We start from the raw sequence: 23,483 nt of genomic DNA on the forward strand, positions 1-23,483 counted from the left end.
TCCCAATACACTATGTGACAAGAACAGAAATAATGTCCCCTGTCCTCCCCTGCTCACCTGTTCTCTGTGAGGGGCCACGTCTGCAGGAAGTAGACGCTTAGTAAACGCTGGCTGTGTGAATGAGGCAGGTGGAAGCACATAAGAAAGCGTTGTGCAAATGCAAGTCACCACTGTATGCCACACGCTCATTGGCTTGATGGCCAAGGTCTTGGGGCTAATGAGAGCTGGGCTGCACGTCCAGCCACTGTGCACTCTCTTCCTATTCCAGGGGGTGTGTCCTGCCCTCAAAAGCCAGCTGGTGGGCCACCCCTGGCAGGGAGACTGGGTAGAATGCGTGGAGAGATCAGCAGAACCTGCTCTGAAGCCAAGGACAGCTCTACTCCACAGAGCTGATGTGGATCACAGCATCGCGGGGATCCTGCCAACACCTAATTAGGTGATACTATAGGCATGGACTTACACCCCCACATTCTTCTCATGGGCCCAGACACCTCCAGCACACAGGCTGGCTGATGGATCCCACATGGGCAAACAGGAGACTGTTTCTCGTCAGCACACGTGGTGTGAATCACGTGGGGACGGAGAAGTGCGCATTCCAGCCTTGAGAAGTGCACGTATGGAGGCCGGGTGCACGCCAGACACTCCAGCTCTTGCGCATGTGCACCCCCCCCCCTGCACATGCACACACGCTCACATGCGCACATCAGGATGGAAAACAGCCTTCTAAAATCAACTGTGTCACAAGTTCCGGCCAGGAAGCCAGGAATCTGGTCTCCAGGCAGCCACCATGCCCTCCGCGCCTCCCGGATGCCGACACTGGGGAGCGTGCAGAGCACCGGGATTGGCAGAGTGCACGCAGGGGCTGGGATGAGCGACCCACAGTCCTTGCCTGACCCTGCCGTGGATTTTCCTGTGGCTCACAGAGACACATTTCAGATTCCCTCCATTCCAGCTCCGTAGGGGAGCTGTGGGTTCACGATCGGCCGCATCTGCGGCACAGGAAGAACCAGTTCCTTCCTGTCTTGAGCACTTGGTATGGCCAGTGCCACCGATGGAAACACAGGCCCAGAGAGGGAGCTGGCTTGCCCTTCCAAGTAGCAGAGATGCTAACAGCCACGCCCCTGCCTCCAGTTCCTGGGCTCGCCTGCTGCCTGGTTTAGAACTCAGTTTATTGTCCAAATGTCCCAGAAGGAAAGCATGAGGATGCCGTGCGTGGTCACCGGAGCCGGTGGAACCCGGGGAGACCTTGGGGATCTGTCCATCACTTAGTGCTGCTGCTGACACCCCTGAGACTGGTCCAGGCCATACGGGGCCCTGGGGCAGGTAGGGTAGTGAGCAAATGGGGAAACACCCCATGGAAGCACCTGCTCATTAGTGTTTTGTTTGTTGTGTGGTTTTATTTGTTGTGGGTTTTAAAGTTTTATGTAGCTCTACGTGAATGTACAGCTGTACGTACGCATGTGTTTTTGAGTGGCTGGAACAAAGAGGAGGAGTATCTCCCGGCTGGTCAAGCAGCTGACAGGCAGTTCATTCAGACTCTGGTGGAGCCCCAGCCTGGGCTGAGGACTGTGGCCACGTGATGCTTTATCCTAGTCACACAGTGGGTCCTAAAGGACAAAGCCTCTTGGCTCTCCCATGGTTGCTGGGCTGAATGGTGCCGCGAACATTAAGTCAGAGGCTGCACGGGGTGGGGGCAGTACAGAGACAGTCTAGGGGTGCAGAAGGCAGCGTTCCACAGTCCCCACATGGGGTCTGGAGGACATGCAGGGCATGAGCTCTGGACACTGAGTCTCCTGGTGGGGCCCAAGGGAGACGTCTCCCCCACGAACACGGCAGTGGGCTTTGCCGGGACTAGACGGGGAAGGTACCAGCCCAGAGCCAGTGTTCTGCACTGCGCCCCTTGCCGATGGGGTCATATCTCAGCGGGATCTGAACGAGTCACACAGCCCGGTGGACTGATTGAACAATGACAGCGGGTTCCAGAGCCTGAGGCAGGACTTCCCTGTTGCATAACTGTCCTGAGGTGGGCAGTGTCCAGCTGTACCCTGCATGGCTGTACCCAGCAGGTCATGTCTGGTAATTATGTAAGCAAATGAAAGTCAGTCTGTCTTGATGCCCCCAACTGAAAAACACAGGGCAAGGTAGGGCCATGTGCACCCCCGAGCAGTTAAGGAACAATGGCTTGTCCGGGGAACACGAAGGTGACACTGCTAGATGCCGACCAGTAGGGCTGGCCCAGCACCTGCAGCAGGTAAGTCCTGGATGAGTTTCTGTTAAAGGAATTATGAATAAGTGGATGGACGAGGAACGCAGGGGAGGAGGGAGCGAGCGAGTGTGTGGCGAGGCCCCTTCTCCAGGTGGGAAAGAGGTTCAGCCTGCGTGCTCCTGCTTCATGGCAGATGGACAGACAGAGAGCCCAGGGAGTGGTGACAATGAGTGACTCTCGTCAACAACCTGGGACACAGGGGACCGGAACTCCTCAGAAACACAACCAGGCACGTCCAGGTCGGAAATAAGAGCTCTCTTAAATTACTGTCACTCAGAGTCATTATGAGATGTCTCAGGAAAATCAAAGAAACTTTGGCTAGAAGCTCTGAGAGTCAAGGCAGGACCAGGAAAGGCCAAGGTCAAAGGTAAAGCAACTGGCTCCTCCCTGCCCCATCCCCCAAAGTGCCTGACTGGTCTCACGGAATCTCATCTCTACCCAGCAGGAAAGACCCCACCTAAACGTTGGGCCAGTGGAGGGGTGAGGCGGGTCTATCACCCTCAGATCAAGGACAGCAGCCTGGTGCCGTTGGCCATCTCCGTGGCTGGCCCGTTGGCCCCGTGCCATGTGTGAAGTGCGTGGCTGCTTATCCACACATGCGTAGTTTTAACAGCAGTAATGAACATCAGTAGAACCCGGGTCTCCTACTTCGGAATTCTCGTTCCAAGCTTGCGCTTCTCCGGACCGGCTCCTTCAGTCTTGCCTACAACAGCAGCACTAAAAATAGCCCTCTTTTGTGTCCACACCTTGCTTTGTATGAGTTGACCCTGTTAGAACAGCCCAGGAAAAATGCGACAGCTCGGCCAATAGCCAGTGTCCTCTGGGTGAGCGCCCAGCGTCCCAGACAGCGTGGCCTGCCTTGGGCCCAGTGAGAGACTGGAAAATGCGCTCACGACACCAAACAACGCGAGGCGCCATGCTTGGGGATAGCCGCAAGGATGCCTGAGACAGGGCCTCCTCACAGTGCCTGCTCTGGACAGGGCCACCGCTGTCCCATTTGATGGCAGGCGTCTCTTGCAGCTGTCACGCTGGAGATCCAGATGCAGTTCTTAGAGCTGCATTCTCATTCACTCACGCAAGCACGGCTTCCTGAGTGCCCACTGTGCCAGCAGACACTGTACAGACCAAAACAAGGACGGAAATAAAGCAAAAGCCCTGGCCCGGGGTGGGGGGCTGCCTGTGAGGAGTGCTGTGTGGGTGACAATGACCCGGGGGCTCAGGTGATGAGAGCTGGGTAAGGGGGGACGGGGGGGGAGGGCAGGGTCCACAGGGCCAGGGCGGGGGTGGCTGCCTGGGCTGGACGCTGAAGGGCCAAGAGAACTTTGCCTCACTTAGCACGGGGACAGGAGTTCAGGTCCAAAGGTGCCATCTAGGTGACATTCTAGGGGTCCGCAGAGTGTGCCTTTGTGGGCGACAGTGGAAAGCAGAGGCTGGAGAGGCACATGCGAGTCAGGCCGGGAGTTAAGGATGCTTTGGCGTGTCACACCAAGGCGTCTGGGTTGAGCTGAGGACCCCAGAGAGGGGGTGAGTGAGAAGGGAAGGGGGAGCCCCACAAAGACAGCTGCCCAGAGGGCCTGGGCTAACGCAGGGACGGTGCTGTGGGGATGTCCAGGACTGGCCCCGAGAGTGTTTGGAGAGTCCGTGGGGGAGAGGAGCTGGGGGCTCCGCGGTGTACCCTTGAGTTTGTGAGAAGGTGTCTAGGGAGAGTGGGGGTTCATCTGCAGGCTGGCCCTGCACAGAGACACTGGAACTGAGCACATCACTGGGCCAGCTCCTGGAGGGTCCCCTACACACCAGCAGGTGCCACCCTGAGAGGCAGCCCCTCTCTGAGGTGCACAACCTCCATCTCTGACCCTTGTGGCATGTGCTTGTCAGCAAGAGCTTGGTGTACACACACATGTACTCACAGGCACACACTCACACACACACATTCACACATGAACCTTATTTTACACAGGCCGGGGTCCCAAAAGGCTTTACAACAACCTCCACTGCCTGCAGCCCCGGTCCAGTCTCTACACCTCCGTCTGTCCTCAGATCCATTATAGCAAGCTTTAGGGGCAGCTGACCTAAGAGAGCAAGGGAGGAAGGAGGTGCCCGCAGGCTGGTTGGGATTGGCCGAGTCCCTCTCACAACCCATGAGGGATGGACCTCACAGCCAGATGCCTGCAGTCCACCCCAGGCCGCCTTTGCTCAGCTCTGGGGCACCGAGAGCAGGTTCTCGCCGGGAGCACACACCAGCTCCTCACAGAGCACGCTCTACCTCCCAAGACAGGGTCCCGAGCAGAAACCCACCGGAGGAAACCTGGCTCTGCTGCTGCACACCTGCTAGCAGGTAAGTCCCAGAGGCACCTGGCCGAGAGCCTCGAGACTCTCAACACCTGGCCACTCCAAAGCGCAGGAGAACGCATCACCGCAGAGCCGAGAGGAGCCGTGACAAGGTCCGAAACACTGACCCGGGGGGTGGGGGTGGGGGGAGACCATCTAAATATATTTTGTTGAAATAAACACTTGACTGTATGAACAAGTTCTAACACAACATGAATGAACTAGGAAATGTGGTCCTTGAAGAGAAGAAATCCCTAAACAGAACTGTGCCGTCTTCATTTTAGGCTTGAGGTCTTTGCAAACTGTAAAGGGCCCTGCCCTGGCTAGACGTGGCTATTTGAGTAAGTCCAGGGGCCAAAGGGAAAAGAAGGTTGTTCTAGCCCAGTTGACGTAAGAGAGATGAGCGAGAGCTTAATGGATATGCTTGAACATGGAACACAGAGGCTTTGGGTCAAAGAAGAGTTAAAAAGGCAGGTGGTGGTGGAGGGAGGCAGGAAGGTGACCCCGGTATTCATATGCATGGCAATGGGAGAAAATTGCTAGCTCTGACCTCTGGGACGGCTTCTGCCCTGCAGCCCCGTGCCCTGCTCCAGGCTCCAAGCACAAAGGACAGACACACTCACAATCCAATTTGTTACAGTTCCACCTTCCAGGGAGAAAGGGAGGTGAAGTAAAAAAGAAAGAAAAAAAATCCCATTATCTTTATCTGTCCTTCCCATCAGGTGCAGCGGAAAATGCAAACTGAGGAGACAGCTGCTGTGAACTCTTTATATTTCACTCAGAAGATAGTGTATCTTTTTATTGCGCACAGGAATTACTTATTTGAAAAAATATATCCCTTCAGTGGGACGTGAATGGCAAGACAGAGGGGGTGGCGGGAGTTCTGGGGGCTATTGATAGAGCATTTGCATTAAACCAGAGGAATCTCTGGAGGTCAAGGCCAACCTGGGAGAATGGAGACAGCGTGGGCGGAAAGGAGTGCGCTCTCAGCCTCCCTGTTGTGTGGCCAGGGCCCGGGCACTGTGCCTCTCTGAGCCACAGTCTCCTTCTGCACAGTGGAACAGAAGGGGGCCAATTATGTCCTCTGGGGAGTTTAGGGAGGATAGATCATAAGATCCTCACGGCTCAGAAAGAGGGGTTTCTTGCCTTCTGCTACTGTGTGAATAAATGAGCACCTCCTCCTGGTCGCGTTGGTCCCCCCATGCCAGGCATAGGCCTCAGCCTCTGACACGCTGGCTGAAGAGTTTAACAATGCAAAGGGAGGGGTACCTGTACCCACTACTTGTGGGTGGAAAGGGACATAAACCTGGTGAGAAGAGCCTCCCCTGTAGCAGAGTGGGGTGCCCTCAGCCCTGGGCTTTGAGAGCGCTGTCTCAGCACGGTCCCGCCCCCTGCCCTGGGATAGCCGTCCTTCCCCAGATTCCAACCTACTGAAACGAAAGCCGGCCTTGCACCCTTCATTTGGGCTCCGATGAGAGTTCATTTTATGTGTCACTTTGGCTGGGCCGTGTGGGCCAACGTTATTCTGGATGTTTCTGTGAGGGTGTTTTTAGATGAGATGAACATCGAAACTGGTGGACTTTTGAGTAAAGCGATTTGTCCTCCATAACGTGAGCGGACCTCATTCCATCAGTTGAAGGCCCTAAGAGAACAAGAGGCTGACCTCCCCCTGAGCAAGAGGGACTTCGGCCAGCAGAAGGCCTTTGGGCTTGGACGGCAGCACTGGCTCTGCAGCCTGCTGGCCGACAGTGCAGACTTTGGACTTGCCAGCCTCCATGGCATAGACTGGATGCTTGTGACCCCCCAGATTCACATGCTGAAATCCTAACCCACAATGTGATGATATTAGATGGGACCATGGCAGGTGATTAGGTTAGGAGGCTGGAGCCCTCAGGAATGGGATTAGTGCCCTTAGAAAAGGGACCCCAGAAGATCTCTTGCCCATATCCTACTCTATCTGTATGTCTATCTATCTATCTACACATATGTATATGCACACCCCACCTATACACACCTGTTTCTCTGGAGAACCCTGACTAATACCATTCTCCATCTTGATTCGTTAATGCCTGGAAACGCCTGGTGAAGGGGTGGAGAGGGAGGAGGGCGAGACCTTCAGTCTAAGGATCAATGAATAAAAGTGTCAGGACTGAGGGGCAGGAGCCACAGCGAGGATGAAAGGTGGAGGTGGAGCTGGGGGTGTTGGGATGGGATTTACCTGCCCCAGTTCCAGGAGTAGGTAAATGTCTTTGGTTTTCTCTGAGCTGGCCTGGGACAGGGGTCCTGGCCTTGCCGGGGGCTGACACCAGGAGGGGAGGCAGTCTGTGCCCGGTGCCCTCAGCTACGGGAGGTGGGGGAGGCCCGGCTGTCCCCCCTCCGCTCAACCCCTGTGGCTGAGTGCGACCCTCCCTGCGTGTGCTCTCAGTCCCTTTGGTCCGGATGAATTTTTGTGGGATTTTTTTCCCCCTTTTTTGCAGTTGAATTCTAGTTTCAAGGCTTTTATGATCAGAAAATATGCTTGGTACAACTTCGATTTTTCTGAATTTGCTGATGTTGTTTTTGTGGCCCAACATATGGTCAATTCTTGAGAATGATCCATGTATACTGGAGAAAAATGTGTACTCAGTCACTTTGGGATGAAACGTCCTGTAGATGTCTATCATATCCAGGTGCTCTAGTGTTTTCGGATGAATTTTTAATAACACTCACACCTTACATTTGTAAGTTGCTGTTAGGTTTTCAAAGCACTTTTACCTGGAAAACACTTGTCTTGCCTACCTCTCTACACGGGGGGGCTGAGGCCGAGTCTGATTGTGCAGACGAAGCGTGTGGGTCTCTGAGGAGGCCCCGCTTTCCTTGTGGTGCAATCTGCTTTCGGTAGAAAGAAGGCCAAACTGGGGGGGTGGGCAGCTCCAAATTCAGGATTTAATAGGAAAAAAGGACATTCCTCAGAAAAGCACCCATCATGTGAGGCCTTTGTCAGGAGTTCAGCATGACCATGACATCCCTTCCCCAGAGGAATGGGGCCTTGAGGTCCACGGCCTCTCCCTTCATCTGTCCCAGTTGTGGAGTCTCTCCCCCCCCCCCCCCGCCCTGCCCAGCAGGGTGGCCCCAGGCTCCTCCCCGGCTGCACCTGTGATGGAGAGGTGGCCCCTTTGGTCTCTGAACTGTGAGCACCGCAGTGAGCTCTGTGTCGCAGGAGATCCGGCCCCTTCCAGGAGGCAGGCGGCCCTTCCTTGGCCTGAGCAGCCTCCAGCTTGACACAGTGCGACCCTGGGGTGGGGGTGGGGGGGTCCAGGTTGCTGCACAGGCTCCGGCCACCTCCATTTAGGGTGGACAGCAGGAAGCAGCCGCAGCAGAGCTGGACCCGCCGCCTCCACTCCAGATGGTTTACCACTGTGGCTGTGGGAGGCCTGACATCTTTCCATTAATGACCTGCTTTGCTGGGCCCGCACCACTGGGCCTTTCAAGCAAACGATTTTCTAAAGCTAAGAAGGTGGAGAGGCCCAGTCCTGAGCAGCATCTACGAGCCACGAAGTGGTCTCTCTCCAGGAAACCAAGCCGGCGCAGAAGGGGACTGAATCCGCTTCCAGTTTAAGCCACCACAGGGTTTCTGTGTTCTCCACCACCCCCCTGCCCTTTTCTGAAAGGGGAGAAAAGGCATCCCAGGGCAAAACCTGAGTCTCGATGCGGGCAGAGGCTGGTGTGGACCCCTATGCCCTTGCCCATAGAAAGTCAGCCCGTTCCCAAGCACCCGAGGCCCATGGTTCTGTCCACACCACCCACAGGAGCCCCTGGGGTCTAGCACCACCTTTCCAACCCCCCCACCAGCAGGAAGGTCCTCCTGGCCCCCCCCACCAGGGTTACCCTCGCACACACGCTGCAGATGAGGACGCGCCCTGCCGTGGCTCCTATAAACTAAAGGAATGATGGGCGGTACCAGGGAATCCCAGTGTGGAGCCGCCCGGCTGGTTCTCTGGGGACAGGGAACACAGTGGGGGTCCTCCTTCCCAAGGACCGTTTTCTCTCCCTTTGGTTCTGTGACAGGCCCCTTCACTCTTCAGTCTGTGGGATCTTCATGGCCACAGAGCCGCCTACATCTGGATGCAAATGTCCAACCCGACTCTAGGGACCAGGGCCTTGGGACACGCAGGTGGACACATTCACCCACCCCCCACCCCCCACCATCATCTCTCACATTTCCTTATTTCCTGCCTTCCTTCTAGAAACAGCCTACACAGAGACGCCTCCGAAGTGAAGGAAAGCACATGTTCGCCCCCAGTCTCTCCCCCCACCCCGGGGCATCAGAGCTCCAGGCACGGGGCCCAGCACATCCTGCCAAGAGCCCAGCAGGAGGAGACGGGGTGGAGTGCCACAGCGAGAACTGAGGGGAGTCAGCGGAACGTCCCGGTCCTCCGTCTTCAGGCGTCAGAATCTGGGTGGGACACGGCAGTCGGGGAGGGGGAGGGTCCGATGTGGGCGTGAGAGGAGAGCACAGATGCCCATCTGCCTTGGATGGCTTAGCTGAAGCCGGCTTAGAGGCCAGATGGATGGACCAGGGGCTCTGGAGGTCCTCCTACCCCTGTGCTGCCGCAATCGCCCAGACAGAAACACAGACGCACATAAACGCCTTTCCATGGCCAGGATCAACAAACAGACCCATGACTGTTTTCTTTACTAGCATTATTCTCATACCCAGTCCCGGCAGCAGCCAGCACTGCCTGAGTGTGCACGATGGGCCCCGCACGGCACGAGCAGGCTTCCCACGCCCCATCCCGTCTCGCTCTTACAAGGAGGCAGGCACCATCGTCTACCACTTTACAGGCGAGGAAACCAAAGCACAGCAAAGTAACTTGACCAAAGTCACACAGCTAGAACGTGGCGGTTCCAGGACTCCAATTCAACTGTGCTTGACACAGACCCATGATGCCAGCCTGCCTCTCCGCAGCCCCAGTCTCTGCGGAAATTGGGGCTCCCTGCTAGGATTTCCCCCGGGAAGATAGCCTATTAAACACACAGGCAAATCAAAACTGGGTCTAAGTACAGCTGGCCTTAAGTGGCATGCCCTTGTTTATATAGGCTATGCAAGCTATTCACGGTACATTCTAATACAATGTCACCCCACTCCCCAGTAGGCTGCCAGAACTCATTTTTCTCTATTCTTTCCTCCACTCTCCATCACTGACCCAGATCCCTCACGCCTGAGGTAGTCAGCAGAAATGACAGGCACAGAACAGAGGGGCAGGGCAGAGCCTGGGGCACAACAAAGGCAGTGGGAAGACCTTGGAGCACACAGACTCAGACGACGTGCCCCTCATTGCCCACACGATCCCTTCATGCCCGCCCCTCGGCTACTCGGAGGACTCCAGGGGCGGTCAGATGGCCAGCAGACCGTAGCCCCTCTCTGCTTGCTGCTCAGGAAGTGGCCATGAAGGCAAACTCCGCTCCCGGACACCTGGGGGCCACGCCTGCCTGCTCGCTGTACGCTGGCTCCGCCATTGAGTGAGAGGTGCTGCCGACCAGTCGCAGGTCAGTGCCTGGGTGGGCCGTCTACTCACCCAGGTCCATATCTGCAGCCTTGGGCCGGTGGGAGCAAGGCACATTCTTGAAGATGGCGTCCAGAATCTTCTCCTTGACCTGCGTGATGGTGTCACAGTTGAGGATCTTCACTGGGACCTCGGGGCTGTTGGCGTTGTCTGGGTTGACACAGCTCAGGACCTGGGGAAGAGAGGAGGGCGCCGTGACTGCAGTGCCATGGCAGGAATCAGAGCCGCACCCTTAACAAATGTCACTAAAACTGATTTTTTATATATATATATATATATATATATATACAAAGAGAACAAGGTCCACGTAGGAAGAGGCAGTGAGGGGAAATCTGGGGGAGTGACCGCTAATGCACACACACTCATGTGCTCTCTTTACACGCCCACGCACGCATGCCCGCACCATGCACCTTCTCAGGTGCACACTCAGACCATCGCCCACTTCTGAAACCCCCTGTCCCCACCTGTGTCAGTCTGTCCTTCTTGTCACTCCCTCTCACACACACTCACTCCAGTGCGAACCTGGCGACTCACAAGATTTCACAAGCTTCAGTATCTGGAGGGTTTGGGGGTGATTGCAAATTGCAGAGGCCGTAAGAGGCTTCATGTGTTCTTTAAAAATAAAAAGGTGCCCTTGAAACATTTCAGGTCCAGGCCACCTGAGGTCCTTTCCTGGCTCGGAACCCGAAGCCTTGTGTTAGGGGAAGAGGCCACCCTGGCTCAGGACCAAAACTTCTCTTCTTGGAACGAGGTGGACAAGTTCAGTCTCTGCTTCAAGCACCAAACTGGACCTATTCCTTTAAAAACATCGGGATCGTTTCCAAAGGCTTTTCTTCGCTTGCTGTTCTCTGTGTGGATGAGACTGTATGGGATTTTGGTGGCACGGGGTGTGTGCTGTGGGGCACAATTGCTATCTAGCAACCATGCCATGCTAGGCACTGTGCCTTCCCTCTGCCCCTGCTGCCTGCGTCCTCTGTGCCCCTCCTTCTCTGACCCCAGCCATTCCCCAACTGCACGTCTGGTTTGCAGACTCAGACTATAGCCTTCCTCCCCCTCCTCCCCTTCCTCCCCACCCCTCCTGCCCCATGTGGTGGCAATCAGAACCCGGGCCCCTGGACACCTGCCTTTCATTAGCAACCAGACTGCTATGAGCTTAAATAGGAACATGCTTTTTCCATTAAGAAGAAGAAAAAAGCCTCCTAAATCTATAAAACCTGAACTCTCATTCCCAGAATGTCCTAATCTGAAAACAATGGTGGAAGGACCTCTGAACCATGTGGTCCTCTGAGCGCCCTCCCCCAGCCACTCCGTCCTTTAAAAGCCTCCTGGACCCTCGCTGCCCCCTCAGTGGCCGAGCACAGCCAGCTGCTGTGTGCGGCCTTGGCTTCCCCTGCTGTCGGGGGGCTCCAGGCCATGGATGGCCTGGCCTCCCCCAGGCTACAATGACACTGGTTCTGAGCTTCCTTCCCCAAGAGACCGTGAGAAGAGGCTGTCACCTGAGCCTGGTCTCCTGACATGGCTACTTGCCCAGGGTTCAGGGTGGCCTTGTGAGAACTCCACGGGAACTCAGGGCATCTAGACAAGCAGTGATGGCCCCACTGAGGGACAGGGCTCCCCAGCCACTGGCTCCAGCCAGATGTTTTCTTCCTACCTCCACTCCTATGGCCCTTGGCTAGTTTTGGAGCAAACTGCCTGGCATTTTTTTTTTCTGCTAGGTCAGCGTTTCCCAAACCTTGGTGTAAATGGAAGCACTGAGGGGTTTTGTTAGAATGCAGATTCTGACTCGGGAGGTCTAGGATGGGGCTCGGACGGCCGCATTGTGGCAGGCTCTTGGGTGGGCATCTCGCGTCTCGCAGGGTCCCAGGTGAAGCTGATGGGCACTCAGCAGCAAGGGCCCCAGTCCGGTTCCAGTATCCATCCAATTACTCACTCAACACGTAAGAGGGGCCGCTGCTCTAAAGTGATGTGTCCCCAAGCCTGCCAGTGCCTGTCTCATCCCTTGTGGTTATCCCTCCTGCCAAGAACAAGGTCACCACCAGTTGGCCCAATGTGCCCTGGGCTTCTCCAGAGCCACTGCCAAATTCCACGACTTCCTGTCTTTCAGTGACCCTTTCCTCATGGGAGTTTCCTGTCCGCCCTGTCTGTTGGTAACACCTGCTTCCTTTCCCTCCTCACCAGGCTTGGGGCTGCTCCCACTTGTGTGTGTGGGGGAATCTCCTCAAGGTGGCTGTCGTATCTCCAGGCAGCCAAATTTCTTCTCTGGGCAAAACCATGGCAATGTCTTCCCCCTCTCCTCCCCTTTCCACCTTACTGCGTGTGCTTCCCTGACCCCCCTCCAACTTCCTCACGTTCTCTTTAAGTGAGCCTGAGCTAGCCGTGCTCACAATACTTTGGCCGCTGGAATAAAGGATCCTGCAATTTGAGTGCAGAGCATGATTACAACTCATTGTGTTGGATTGATATTAGGAAGCCACCGGTGAATGGGAAGGAAAGGGAACGAAGGGGGAGAGATCAGGTAGAGACATTTCAACAGTCATTCCAGCTCATGAAGAAGTCTATGCGGGTCTCTGTTTTCAGAAGGATTTTTCCCCCCTCTCCGATTTTAAGAGAAGCCTGTATCTCTCTCTTCTGGAGCAGACCATGCCTGCGAGGAAGCAGGGGCCCCGTCCCGTGCCGCTCCTTTGATGCTCAGTGCCTGAGCCAGGCTGGAGAGTCTGTGAGGATGCAACTGGGCTTCCGGGGGGCCTCGGAAGATGGGGTAACATGGGTGCATCACGGTCCGCGTCATTCCCAGTGCGACCCTGAACTGGCCTCCCTTCCTGGGGACCGCTTGGGCATCACCCCCAGCACTCAACGTTTTTTGTCTTTTCTAATTCCCTCTTCCCATTTTCTCTCTCTCAAAAAAAAAATGCCTGTTGGGAGATTACAACTCTCTCCAAAAATGCCTGAGGGAGAGCTCCAGGGCCTGGAGAGACAGGGCAGCCCACGCACCGCGCACCCCGCACCCCGCACCGCGCACCACGCACCCTGCACCCCGCACCACGCACTGGCATGGGGGGAGTGGGCAGCGGGGCTCCCACGAGCCAGCAGCAGGGAGCGCTCACTCCGGCCCAGCGCCTTGCACCCCTATTCCAGTCCACCCTCTGCACAACTCCGGGAGCTATGTACTATGGTCATCTCTGTTTTAGTAGGTTCTGATATTATTATTATTATTATTGGGTTTTTTTGTTTTTTGTGGGTTTTTTTTCAGATAAAGAAACCCAAGTTTGGAGAGATGAACCCAAACCACCCAACTCGTCGGAAGCAGAGTCTGGGCTCCGGTCCAGGTCTGCCTGTTTCCAAGCCCCACGCTCCTACACGCCGAGCTTCGCTGTCTCCTAGGGTGACAGTCTCTGTCAGGAGGGGGCTGCCCATGGCAGAGGGGATCCCCACACTCCCTGGACAAGCACCTTCATCACTAGGCATCCCTGGCCTCATATTCTGCATCTCGGGTCACATGCATACATGAGTGTGAGCCAGTGGGCACAGGTGGGCTTCATAACCACGAAGACCTCTTTCTAGTTTCTGCTCCTTTGTGCTCCCTCCCGCCCCCCACTATCTGCCCGGAAGAGTCCACTCTCCTCGCTGGGAGAACTGATGAGAAAGAAGATATTCATTCAGGGGGGTTGGCCAGCCAGCTGCTGGCAGGGGCTTAGGACCCCGCAGTTCAGTGCACTGGCCCAAAACCCCACCAGTGTTTCGAGAAGTGTTGCTCAGATGTGTCTGAGCTACTGGTCCCCAAATCCAGATGCCCTGGTGTGGTGGTACAGAGGACATCTGGGGTGACAGGCACAGGTGGAAAAGCTGGCTGGATCCTTCCAATGGGCAAACCTGGAGAGGTGGCTTTTCAGCATTTCCAACATCCCCTCTGTTGGGCGGGGACCAGGCCGGACCAGAGCCCGCTGCTCAGGGCCACAGGGAAAGGCTGCGAGGCTGGCTTACCAGGGTTTTGTAGTCGATCTGCTGGCGGATGAGCTTGTCCTCGCTCAGGGAGTAGCGGGCCTCACCCGTGATGGCGTCGATGGGCCCCTTCTCCATCTGCTGCTTGATGGCACAGAACAGCGAGAAGAGGGGCTCCCCGGCACACTCCTGGGCATGGAGAAGAACCACACTGGGTGGGCGCTGGACCACGGGGGAACAGGGCCCCGCCTCCCACAGCCCCCGCTTCTCCAAAGGGCTGCTGTCGGCTCCTCTGCATCGATTCTCTCCTCCTATTCCCGCCTGCTCTACTTTGGGGTGTTTAACTCCCTCCTTCAGCAGTACAGGATCCTCTGACCACGGTGTCCCCTCCCATCTGCCCTGTCTCATCTCCCTCAGGACCTGGGATTACTAGCCGTGCTGGTTCTCGGCAACCACCCTACAGCTCTCCATCTCTCCCCTCGCTGCCTCTCACCCCTCGCTGTTCCTTCTCCCCACCCCACTCCACTCCGCTCTCTCTGCAGCCCCATCTTGAGACCGAGGTCAGTCCTCGGTGGTGTGAACGCCTTAGCAAGCAGGTCAGTAATTGGATATCAGGCAGCTCTTCCAAATCCTGGGCACACTGTTGGCTTATCTGCTGCCACGGGCAGGGTCTACACCTGCCTGGGACCCTGCTGACCTCAGTGAGTCTGGGGCTGAGAGAGGCAGGAGGGAGAAGTGGAGGGAAATCAAGGGGCAAATTGTTTTCAGCTTAAGGGCTCACACAGGGTGCTCTCAAAGGCTCACCTCCACTCACCTGGGAGACACAGCCTGTGGGGATCTCTCCAGCTAGGACGGAGGGACCGCGGGGCTCTGACGTGGCCAGGAGCCTGTCCTCTTAGTGATGAGGGGGACTGCACTTCTTGGCTAAATACTAACGCCCAGGTCCTGGGGATTATGGACTTGGGGGATCCCGGGGAGGATGCAGGCTGGTGTTGGGCTGGTGGGGAAATGGAGGCAAGACCAGAGACATCCCCACAGTCAGCCGTACCTTGAGGAACTTGTAGAGCAGGAAGGTGAACCAATTGGTCAGCATCTTCTCAGCCACTGACTCCGTCCTGTCACCCATCACCGAGGGAACCAGCAGAGGAAAACAAAGACAGAAGCGGCCAGTCAGACCCCAAGGACTGGGAAGGCCAGGGAGGAAGTCTGCCTGCATCTGCCTGTGTCTGCCTGCTTAAGGTTTTCAGGACAAATCTTGAGATGCCAAAGGATAATTGAGTCCACAGACTCCCAGGCACCACATAGTGACAAAACAAGCTTTGCCTACAGAATCCCGCCCGGGTGTCAGGCTCTGGTGGGTTTGGGGGGGAGGGGTTAGAGCAGCGCTGTGCACTTTTGGGGATGCTGAAATGCTCTCTCTGTGCTGTCTAGTATGGTAGCCACCAGCCAGGTGTGCCTCCTGGGCACTTGAAATGTGGCTGGTGTATCTGAGCAACTGAATTTTTCACTTTATTACCTTTAATTCATTCAGATGTTAAAAGTCACATGGGGCTCATTGCAATCACATTAGACTGTACAGCCTTAGAGAACTTTAGAGGTACTTTGGATGAGAAAAGAAAACAAATAAGCAAAAAAAATCCCTAGGAGATACTAATTTGGCAGATAATAGAAAGAAAACTGGCAGGGGCAGAGGGTCATGGCAAAAAGGCCAAATTAGACTGACCCACCATCACCTAAACTGAAGACTCTGGAGCTGTAACCCAGCTCATCCCAAGAGATGCCCACATTGTCCCGTTCCACAGGCTTCCATGTACTTTGGACCTTCCCCTAGGAACTCTCCTAGTGTTTCATCCACCATAACAGGAAGTTCCTTCTTGAGTCTGACTTGCATCTTTCATGCTGCTAATCCCAGCCCATTTATTCCTTTACTTTGGAAGTGAAGACATAGCAGCTGGGTTACTGGACAAAGGCCACTTTTGGTTGCACCCACTCAGGAGAAAACAAAACACGTTCAACCTTGCACAAAGCGAGTGCCCGGCTCCAGAGAGAAGCCAACACATCTAGGCATGTTGACATAGAGTTGAGAGTTGCAGTTGCCCAGAGATGCTAATAATTAAAACCCCAGAGGGGCTGGACAGCTGCCAGTACACGGTGAAGCAGAGAGGAGAAAAGAAGGAAGATGATGGCAGGGAGCAGGGCTGCCAAGGGCAAGAATAAGAGGAGAGGAAGGCGGGCAGAAGGGAGAGAGGGCCTCTAGGAGATGGCGAGCAGACCCCAAGAGCAGGCGACACAAAGATACAGAGGGCCATGCTTGGAAACTGCCAGTGGGCATCTCCAGCAGGGGTTGGCAACCCTAGAATTATGACTGGGGGGGCCTGCATGGTGGACGTAAAACAAAAATCAAAATGGTCCACCTTGCTGTTTCCAAAGCTGTGTGGCTGCTCCTGACTGTAGCAACCATTGCAGCCAGGCAGGTGAATGCCCACTTCATCTGGGAAAGCCTGGAGTCAACACTCTGAAGGCCCTATCTGTGCCCTGGACCAAGCAGGAGGCCCCGCCTCAGACCCAGAGACCAAGGGAGGCAGACATAAACGGTGATCTAGGCAGAGGGCCGGATATGGGAGTTTTCTATCTTCATCTACAGGAAGGCTAAAGACACTGGAATAACAGCCAAGAGGAGAAAGGACCTTCAAGTCTATGCAGAGTGTGAATGGCAGCATGGACAGAGTCCAGGAGTATCTATGTCCCAGGAGGCTGAAGCCACGGGATCTGGTTACATCATCATGGGACCACTCAGGTTTCAAGTGTCCGGGATGAGGCACCAATTGCACCAAGCGGTGGGCCCTGGACCGTGCAGAGCCTAGAACAGGTGCCAGAAAACTTTTGCTGCAAGTTGCTGCTGAAGGATTTTAATTCAAACACAGGCTGGACGCTATTTCTCAGACTTGAACACACACTCAGATCCCCTAGGTTTCTCGCTGGAATGCAGATTCTCATCCACGGAGTGTGGGAAGGGACCTCGGATGCTGTGTTTCCCACAAGCTCTCGGGTGCTTTTAAAATTTGCTTACTTTTAATTAATTTAGATTTAAATAGTGTGGCTCGTAGCGATCACAAGCAGAGAGGCAGCAGTGTGAGTGGCAGGGCTGATGCTTCCAGTCTTGGGAGGGCAGGGCTGGGTTTCCAGGTCGGCCCAGGGGTATCTCTCCTAATTCAAGTTCAGATTTAGATAAAGGCAGGGCATGGAAAAAAGACCTCTAAAGAGTCTTCAAGAGAAGAATGCCAGTAAAAAGTGTCTAAATCAAGGAAGCAGAAGAGCGGAGAGAGAAGGAGGGAGAGCAGTTATAAGGGCAGATGAAGAACGACAGGGTGAGCTGATGTGCCGGGGCCACTTATAGGCACCAACATGATGGACAGGTTCTTCTAAGAAGGCGCGGGATGCGTCCGGCCTCTGGGCGGGTCGGCCCCTAACCTTGGGGGACTTGGACTGCCCCTTCTGAGAGCTCCTCCCTGGTCTCCCAGGCTGAGCGGGGTGGGGGGTGGGGTGGGGTTTCTCTGACCTGTGCCGCCCGCCACCACCCCACGGCCGGCCCTCACCTCCTGAGCAGCAGCTTGGGGTGGTTCTTGCTCTCCAGGTTCTTGTCGATGAGGTCAGCCAGCAGCTGCTTCAGCACGTCGGTGGCATACTCCAGCTTGCTCTGCAGCACCGTCATGATGAGTGAGGCCACGTTGCCGCGGTCACGCATGGAGAAGCTGCGCTGAGACTCGAGCGTGCGGATGAAGGACAGCAGGAACACCTTGTTGTTGATGAGCTGGGCGAAGAGCTTCAGGCCCTTCTCCACACGCTCCTGCCGGTAGCCCGGTACCTGCGGACGAGACCCGGGGGGTTCTGACTGCCACCTGTGAGGACGAGGCTGGCGTGGCCCCGGGGACGCCCCCACAGGGTGGTCTGTGCACACTGCTGACCATCCCACACCATCACTCACCCACGGCAGCCAGAGCCCCACCTGGCCAATGCCACCAAGTCCTTATCTAGTGCCAGGTATCTCCTTAGCCTCTGTCACAGCCCACGCAGGTCACTGTCTTTAGTTTAAGGCTGAATCAAGTGAGGCACAGAGAGAACGTCACTGTTATGAATGGTGACACTGGCGTCTGAACCCACTTCTGCCTGCTCCATGACCTCAGCTCTTCCCTGACAGTGATGTGGAGTTGATGAGAGGCCCCAAGCACGACCCACCACCATCACAGCCCTGGTGAGAACTTCAGGACACCAGGCTGCTCTAGCTCACACCCCGGGTGAGTGGTCACCAGGCCTGAGCCTCTGCTAACCTAATGCTGACCCGTCTCCAGATGTGTGGGTCCCATGGACAAACAAGTGGCCGCACAGCCGGGACTTTTGGTTCCACATGGGCTCTGACACCACCCCCTGTGTGGCCTTGGACAAGTCCCTTTATTTCCTTGGGGACCCAAGTTCATTCAGCTGTGAAAATGGGAAGATTAAGCCCATTCTGAGACCCTGCTACATCCTAGGGAAGGGGAGAAATAAGGTTTTATCTTCCTGCCTGCCTCATCTGTTCATTGGGAGATTCGTGCAAAGGTTCAAGAGTGTACCATCTACTCAACAAACATGAGCGAGCTACTGAACCAGGCAGGGAGGACGCATCTCTGAGATGCACAAGGATGGGCACAGCACACTGGACATAATGGCCCAAACTGGAAACAACTAGGGGTCCGGCAACAATAGTACGACCCTAGGAACTGAAGCACATTCGCCCAGTGGAATCCTGCACAGCAGTGGGATGAACTTCACTCACAGTAACAGGGATAAATCTTGCAGACACTGCATGAAAAAAAGCCAGACACCAAAGAGCGCATACTGTATAATACTGCTTACATAAAGCTTACAAAGAATATATCAAATTAATCAGTGCTGGTAGGATAATGGTTTTCCTGGGAGGTGGTTGTGACCAGAAAGGGACACATGGGGACTTCTGGAGGGCTGGTGATGTCCTGCTTGTAATCCGTGTGCTGGCTGGGCGGTGTATTCACTCACATAAAATGCACCAAGCGGTGTCCTGACACCGTACACTGCTCTCTGTGTATTCTGCCATTAAAACAAAAAGTTTACTTAAAAAATAAAGCATAGACTCTGTCCTGGAGGGAAGCCCTTCAAGAGCAGGGAGCAGTGCATCCCTTGAGAGGCGGGGGCTATATCTTGAGGGCTGTGTCTCCCCTGTGGGTTAGATGCCTCGGGTCCTTGAGGAGGAGTGTCATGTATGTAGCAGCTTCAGAGCCAGTCAAGCGTGAGTTCACTCAGTCACAGATGTATAGCAGCTGTGGGACCCCGAGTAGACCCAGGAGGCATCACAGCTAACATGTATATGTATATAGATCTCACTCCACGCTGAGCATGGTTCTGCATGCTTTAGAAATACTGACCTATTTATTCCTCACGACACCCCATGAGGTAAGTACCATTATTGCCCCAGTGCCCCATGAGGATAAGGAACTTCCTGAGATCCCAAGACGGAAGTGTCAGAGCTGGGCCATGAACTGGGGGGTCGGTGCTGCATCCCGCCATCTCTGGGGACTCCAGAAACTCCCAGGGCCCCATGTGTGAAAAGCCTGCAGAGTGTGGGCTGACTCACAGTTGAGTGGCTGAACGGTGGTGATTTCTCCTGCTTTACTCTAGGGTTCTAACTGGGGAAGACAACATGGGCAGAGAAAGCCTTGTTAGCCCAAGGCCCCAAAAATGTGGCAGGTGAGGCACCAGAACATGCATGCCACTCATTTAGGGAGTCCCTGGGCTCCGGGCTCTGGGCTCAGGGCAAGGTGCTGGCTGGAGGCAGAGACCACTCAGACCCAGGCCCAGTCCTCGGAGGGTCAGCCAGAAGCCCCTGTTGTGGCGGGCGGCCTGTAGGTCCACTCCTGAGCCCCACAAGAAGCGCTCTCTTTGAACACCAGTTGCCTGGCGTCAACAACCCCCACAGATCGGGAAGCTGGGAGTGAACACGCGTGTTTCCAAGTCGAGCTCGCTTCCATTTCCCTGCTGCGGTGCTGGGCCTTGGAAGACAGTGCTGGAAGGCAGTTCTCAGGAGAGGTGGGAACTAGGCAGAGCCGGGCGTTGGGGGAAAGCTGGTCAGGGCCCCCTGCAGCTCACCCTGGCCAACCCCTCTTTCTGCAAAGCCTTGGCTTGCCTCCTGTCTGGTTCCCTACATCCCTCACTCCATAGGCACTGACAAGGGAAGGACAAGGGACATTGGCAGCCTTAGCTTGCCCTCACCTGACCTCTACGTGTCTAGGGGTCTGTCTCCCATTGGTCTCCCTCCCAGCTTTGTATGCGCCCCCTCGCACGCACGTGCACACACTTTACTTCCCTTGTCCATCAAACCCCCCAGGAGAGAGCATCTCCATAACTTGTCTTGACAATACCAGGTAATGCCATTTCTCGGGTGCCCACCATGTGCCACGTGCAATGTTGGCATGTGGCCTACATTATTCCTTCTAATGACCTTGCAAGGCTGACGGTGCCCTCCGGACAGCTTCCCAGAGAAGCTACTGCAGTTGTCCCGCGGGCAAACAGCTGGGGAAGGGTTGTGCTGGCTTTCCAGCTACAAGTTGTCTCCCGCCCCCTTCCAGCCTCGGCCCTGTCCAGTCCTACTCTGGGTCTGGGACGTGCCTGGAAGCCCGCTCTGGGGACCTTCCCACAGCTCAGGCTGCCTGTCGAGGGCAGGGCAGCCCTGTGCAGGTTTGGCACTGTGGCACCTGGAGAAGAGGCAGAGGACACAGGGCTGGCCAGACGGCACATCTGGCGTGAGGGCGTGCTCTGGACTTCCCAGTGTGGCTGCACTTGCCTCTGGGCAGCCAGGCCTGGGCCCTGGGCCCCCGCTGAGAAGGAATGTCTCTGCCAGCAGCCAGGGGTTCAGACTCAGAGAGACGAACAGACTCACATGTGCGGGAACGCTCCCTCCCCTCTGGGCTCTATTCCCTCATCTATAAAATGAGAATATGAGCGGCTGTGTCATAATGTTTTATGGACATTAAATAAGATAATGTATGTAAAGTGCTTGGCGCACGCGGGGCGCACTTAAAACAGCGGTTTTATTACCTGCCCCCTCCCACTTCACCGGCTGCTTTTCAAGGATCCCCTTCCCTGGGGGTTTCCCACACGCCTCACGCACTGCACAGCGTCTCGGCACAGGAGGTAGGGGTCTCTCCCCGGCTTATGCGAGGGGAGATGGCAGCGAACTATCTGGGTGAGGAGTATCCACAACAATCCGCCTTTGTAACTGCCTTCCCTGCCCCCTCCGTCAACGCCAGCCTGAAACAAGACTTCCTTTATTCACCAGATGGTTCGATAATTTAGTTGAAGTCTGTGAGTATAAAACTAGATAGTAAATTTTAATTGTAACCCAATAGGGTAGAGTTTAGGAGGCACAACGATCGGCTGAAAGTGGGGCGCATGGTTACTGTTGGCTTTCTGCTTTTAAAGGACTGGAATGTGTGACCAGTGCCTGGGTCACTGCTTCCCCAAACGCCTCGACCCCGATGGTCCCAGAGGGCCTGGTGGCGTATTATTCTAGGACAGCCTGCAACCCAAAGATACTCCTCCTTCCACGCATCCAGCACTTGTGCCCCATCCCAGTGGCCGGAGTGGGTTGGGAAACACTGCTTTAGATTCGTCAGTGGCTTCCCTGGGGATGATTCTGTATACTCAGAGAACCAACAGGGAGAGACTACTCTGGGGTGGAAAAGAAATAAGAAGACGATGCGCCGCCCAAGCTCTCCGAGTCTCCCGGCGGGCAGGCCGGGCCTCACGCACCCCAGGCTAACGCGGAACAGCAAACGCTGATCTCTGTCTGCAAGCAATTGATTCGTGAGTTTCACGGACATGAGAAAGTCGTGTATGTTCTGGGTATATACCCAAAGATCCAAAGCAGGGTCTCAAAAACATATTTGCACACCCATGTCCATAGCGGCATTGTTTTATAGCAGCCAAAAGGTGGAAGTAACCCAGGTGCCCGCTGACAGACGAGTGAACAAAACAAAGTGTGGCCTATTAAGTGGGCCATGGGTCAGGGGTAAGCAGGAAAGAAGTCCTGTCACATGCTCCAACAGAGGGGAACCCTGAAAACATTTTGCTAAGTGACACAAACCGGTCACAAAAGGACAAATACCATATGATTCCACTTGGGTGAGGTACCCACAGTGTCAAATTCATAGAGACAGAAGGTTAGGAGTGGATGAAGGGGAGCCGGGGAGTGGTTGTTCACTGCGCACAGGGTATCAGTCAGGGAGGAAGGAAAAGTTATGAATAAGGATTGCGGTGATGGTTGCACAACAGTGTGATGTACTTCAATGCCGCTGAACTGTGCACTTAAAAATGGTTGAAATTTCATGTTATGTTTTTTTTAATATAATTGAAAAATAAAGTTGGGTGACCTGCTGGATTCAGAGCTCATGCCCAACAGTGCGCTACAGGGAACTTGCTCAAGCTGGCTGTCAACTCCTTTGTGAGCAGAGGCTGGGCTCAGAAAGTCTCTCCTCATGCTAAAGGCAAGGAAAATAGAAAATATTCGGGCTGGCAGGGAAATTTTAAGGAGCCAGATGAGGAATAGGCCGTAGCAGGAGGTTTGTAATGGGGCCCACAGTAACAGAAGTGCCCACCTAAGCGCACTGCCGCCAGCTCTCTCTGCAGAAGTCGTGTAGACACCCCCCCTCCGGTCGGCACCTGCAAAGCCACGCGACTCCGGGACGACGGGTCTGCTTTATTTTATGGGCAATATAAATCTTAGACCTGGTCTTACTTTTTGTTGCTACTCTGGCCACAATCTTCCATCCATCCTAATAAGTATCCAGAGCCGAAAGGCATGACACTGATGTAGCACCTCCGAAGTCAAGTGCACAGGCTTGTGGGGAGGGCGGATGCTGAAGCCCACCTGCCTGAACTCGAATCCCGGCCTGCCCCCTTCCAGCTGTGTGGCCCAGAGCTCTCTGTGCCCTGAGTTCTGTGGCCTGCACAAGCAGCGTGCCGACTGCAGAGGGCTCTTGGGTGGCTAAATGAATGCACGCACCGGAAGTCCCTAAAACCGGACCCGGACATTAGCTAGCATTCAACTAATAGCGATGAATCCTTGTGATGATTCTTGTGCCCTGGTGTGCTTGTTTCCGTTTTTCACTTTTCTCCGGTACTCATCTTTCTAATGCATTCCAAACTCCTCTCGGACGAAGGGTAATATGAATAGGTGCGCAAGTGAGGGCCTATGCTAGACAGTAAGAGGAATAAAATGTTCCAAAGATGAGGTCCCGCTGGCACAAAGGAGAGTCAGGCTCTCGGCACGCACTGGCCGCTGCCCTCCCCCGAGCGTCACTCACCTTTCCCACGTACATCTGTTCGGCCCAGCT

The 23,483-nt window shown here is 55.1% G+C and overlaps 1 protein-coding gene across 1 annotated transcript in view; it reads right to left on the reverse strand.

Annotated features, from left to right (window-relative positions):
• PLXNA4 (plexin A4) overlaps positions 1–23,483 on the reverse strand; it is a 419,755-nt gene that overhangs the window by 23,902 nt on the left and 372,370 nt on the right. The window contains exons 22-25 of the mRNA XM_066362710.1: positions 17,676–17,944; positions 15,128–15,194; positions 14,122–14,268; positions 10,153–10,312 (exon numbers count right to left, since the gene is read on the reverse strand). Coding sequence (XP_066218807.1) covers positions 10,153–10,312; positions 14,122–14,268; positions 15,128–15,194; positions 17,676–17,944 — 643 coding nt within the window. The remainder of the gene's footprint in view (positions 1–10,152; positions 10,313–14,121; positions 14,269–15,127; positions 15,195–17,675; positions 17,945–23,483) is intronic.

The sequence above is a fragment of the Saccopteryx leptura genome, chromosome 2 (assembly GCF_036850995.1).
Source record: "Saccopteryx leptura isolate mSacLep1 chromosome 2, mSacLep1_pri_phased_curated, whole genome shotgun sequence".
Taxonomy (NCBI): Eukaryota; Metazoa; Chordata; class Mammalia; order Chiroptera; family Emballonuridae; genus Saccopteryx; species Saccopteryx leptura.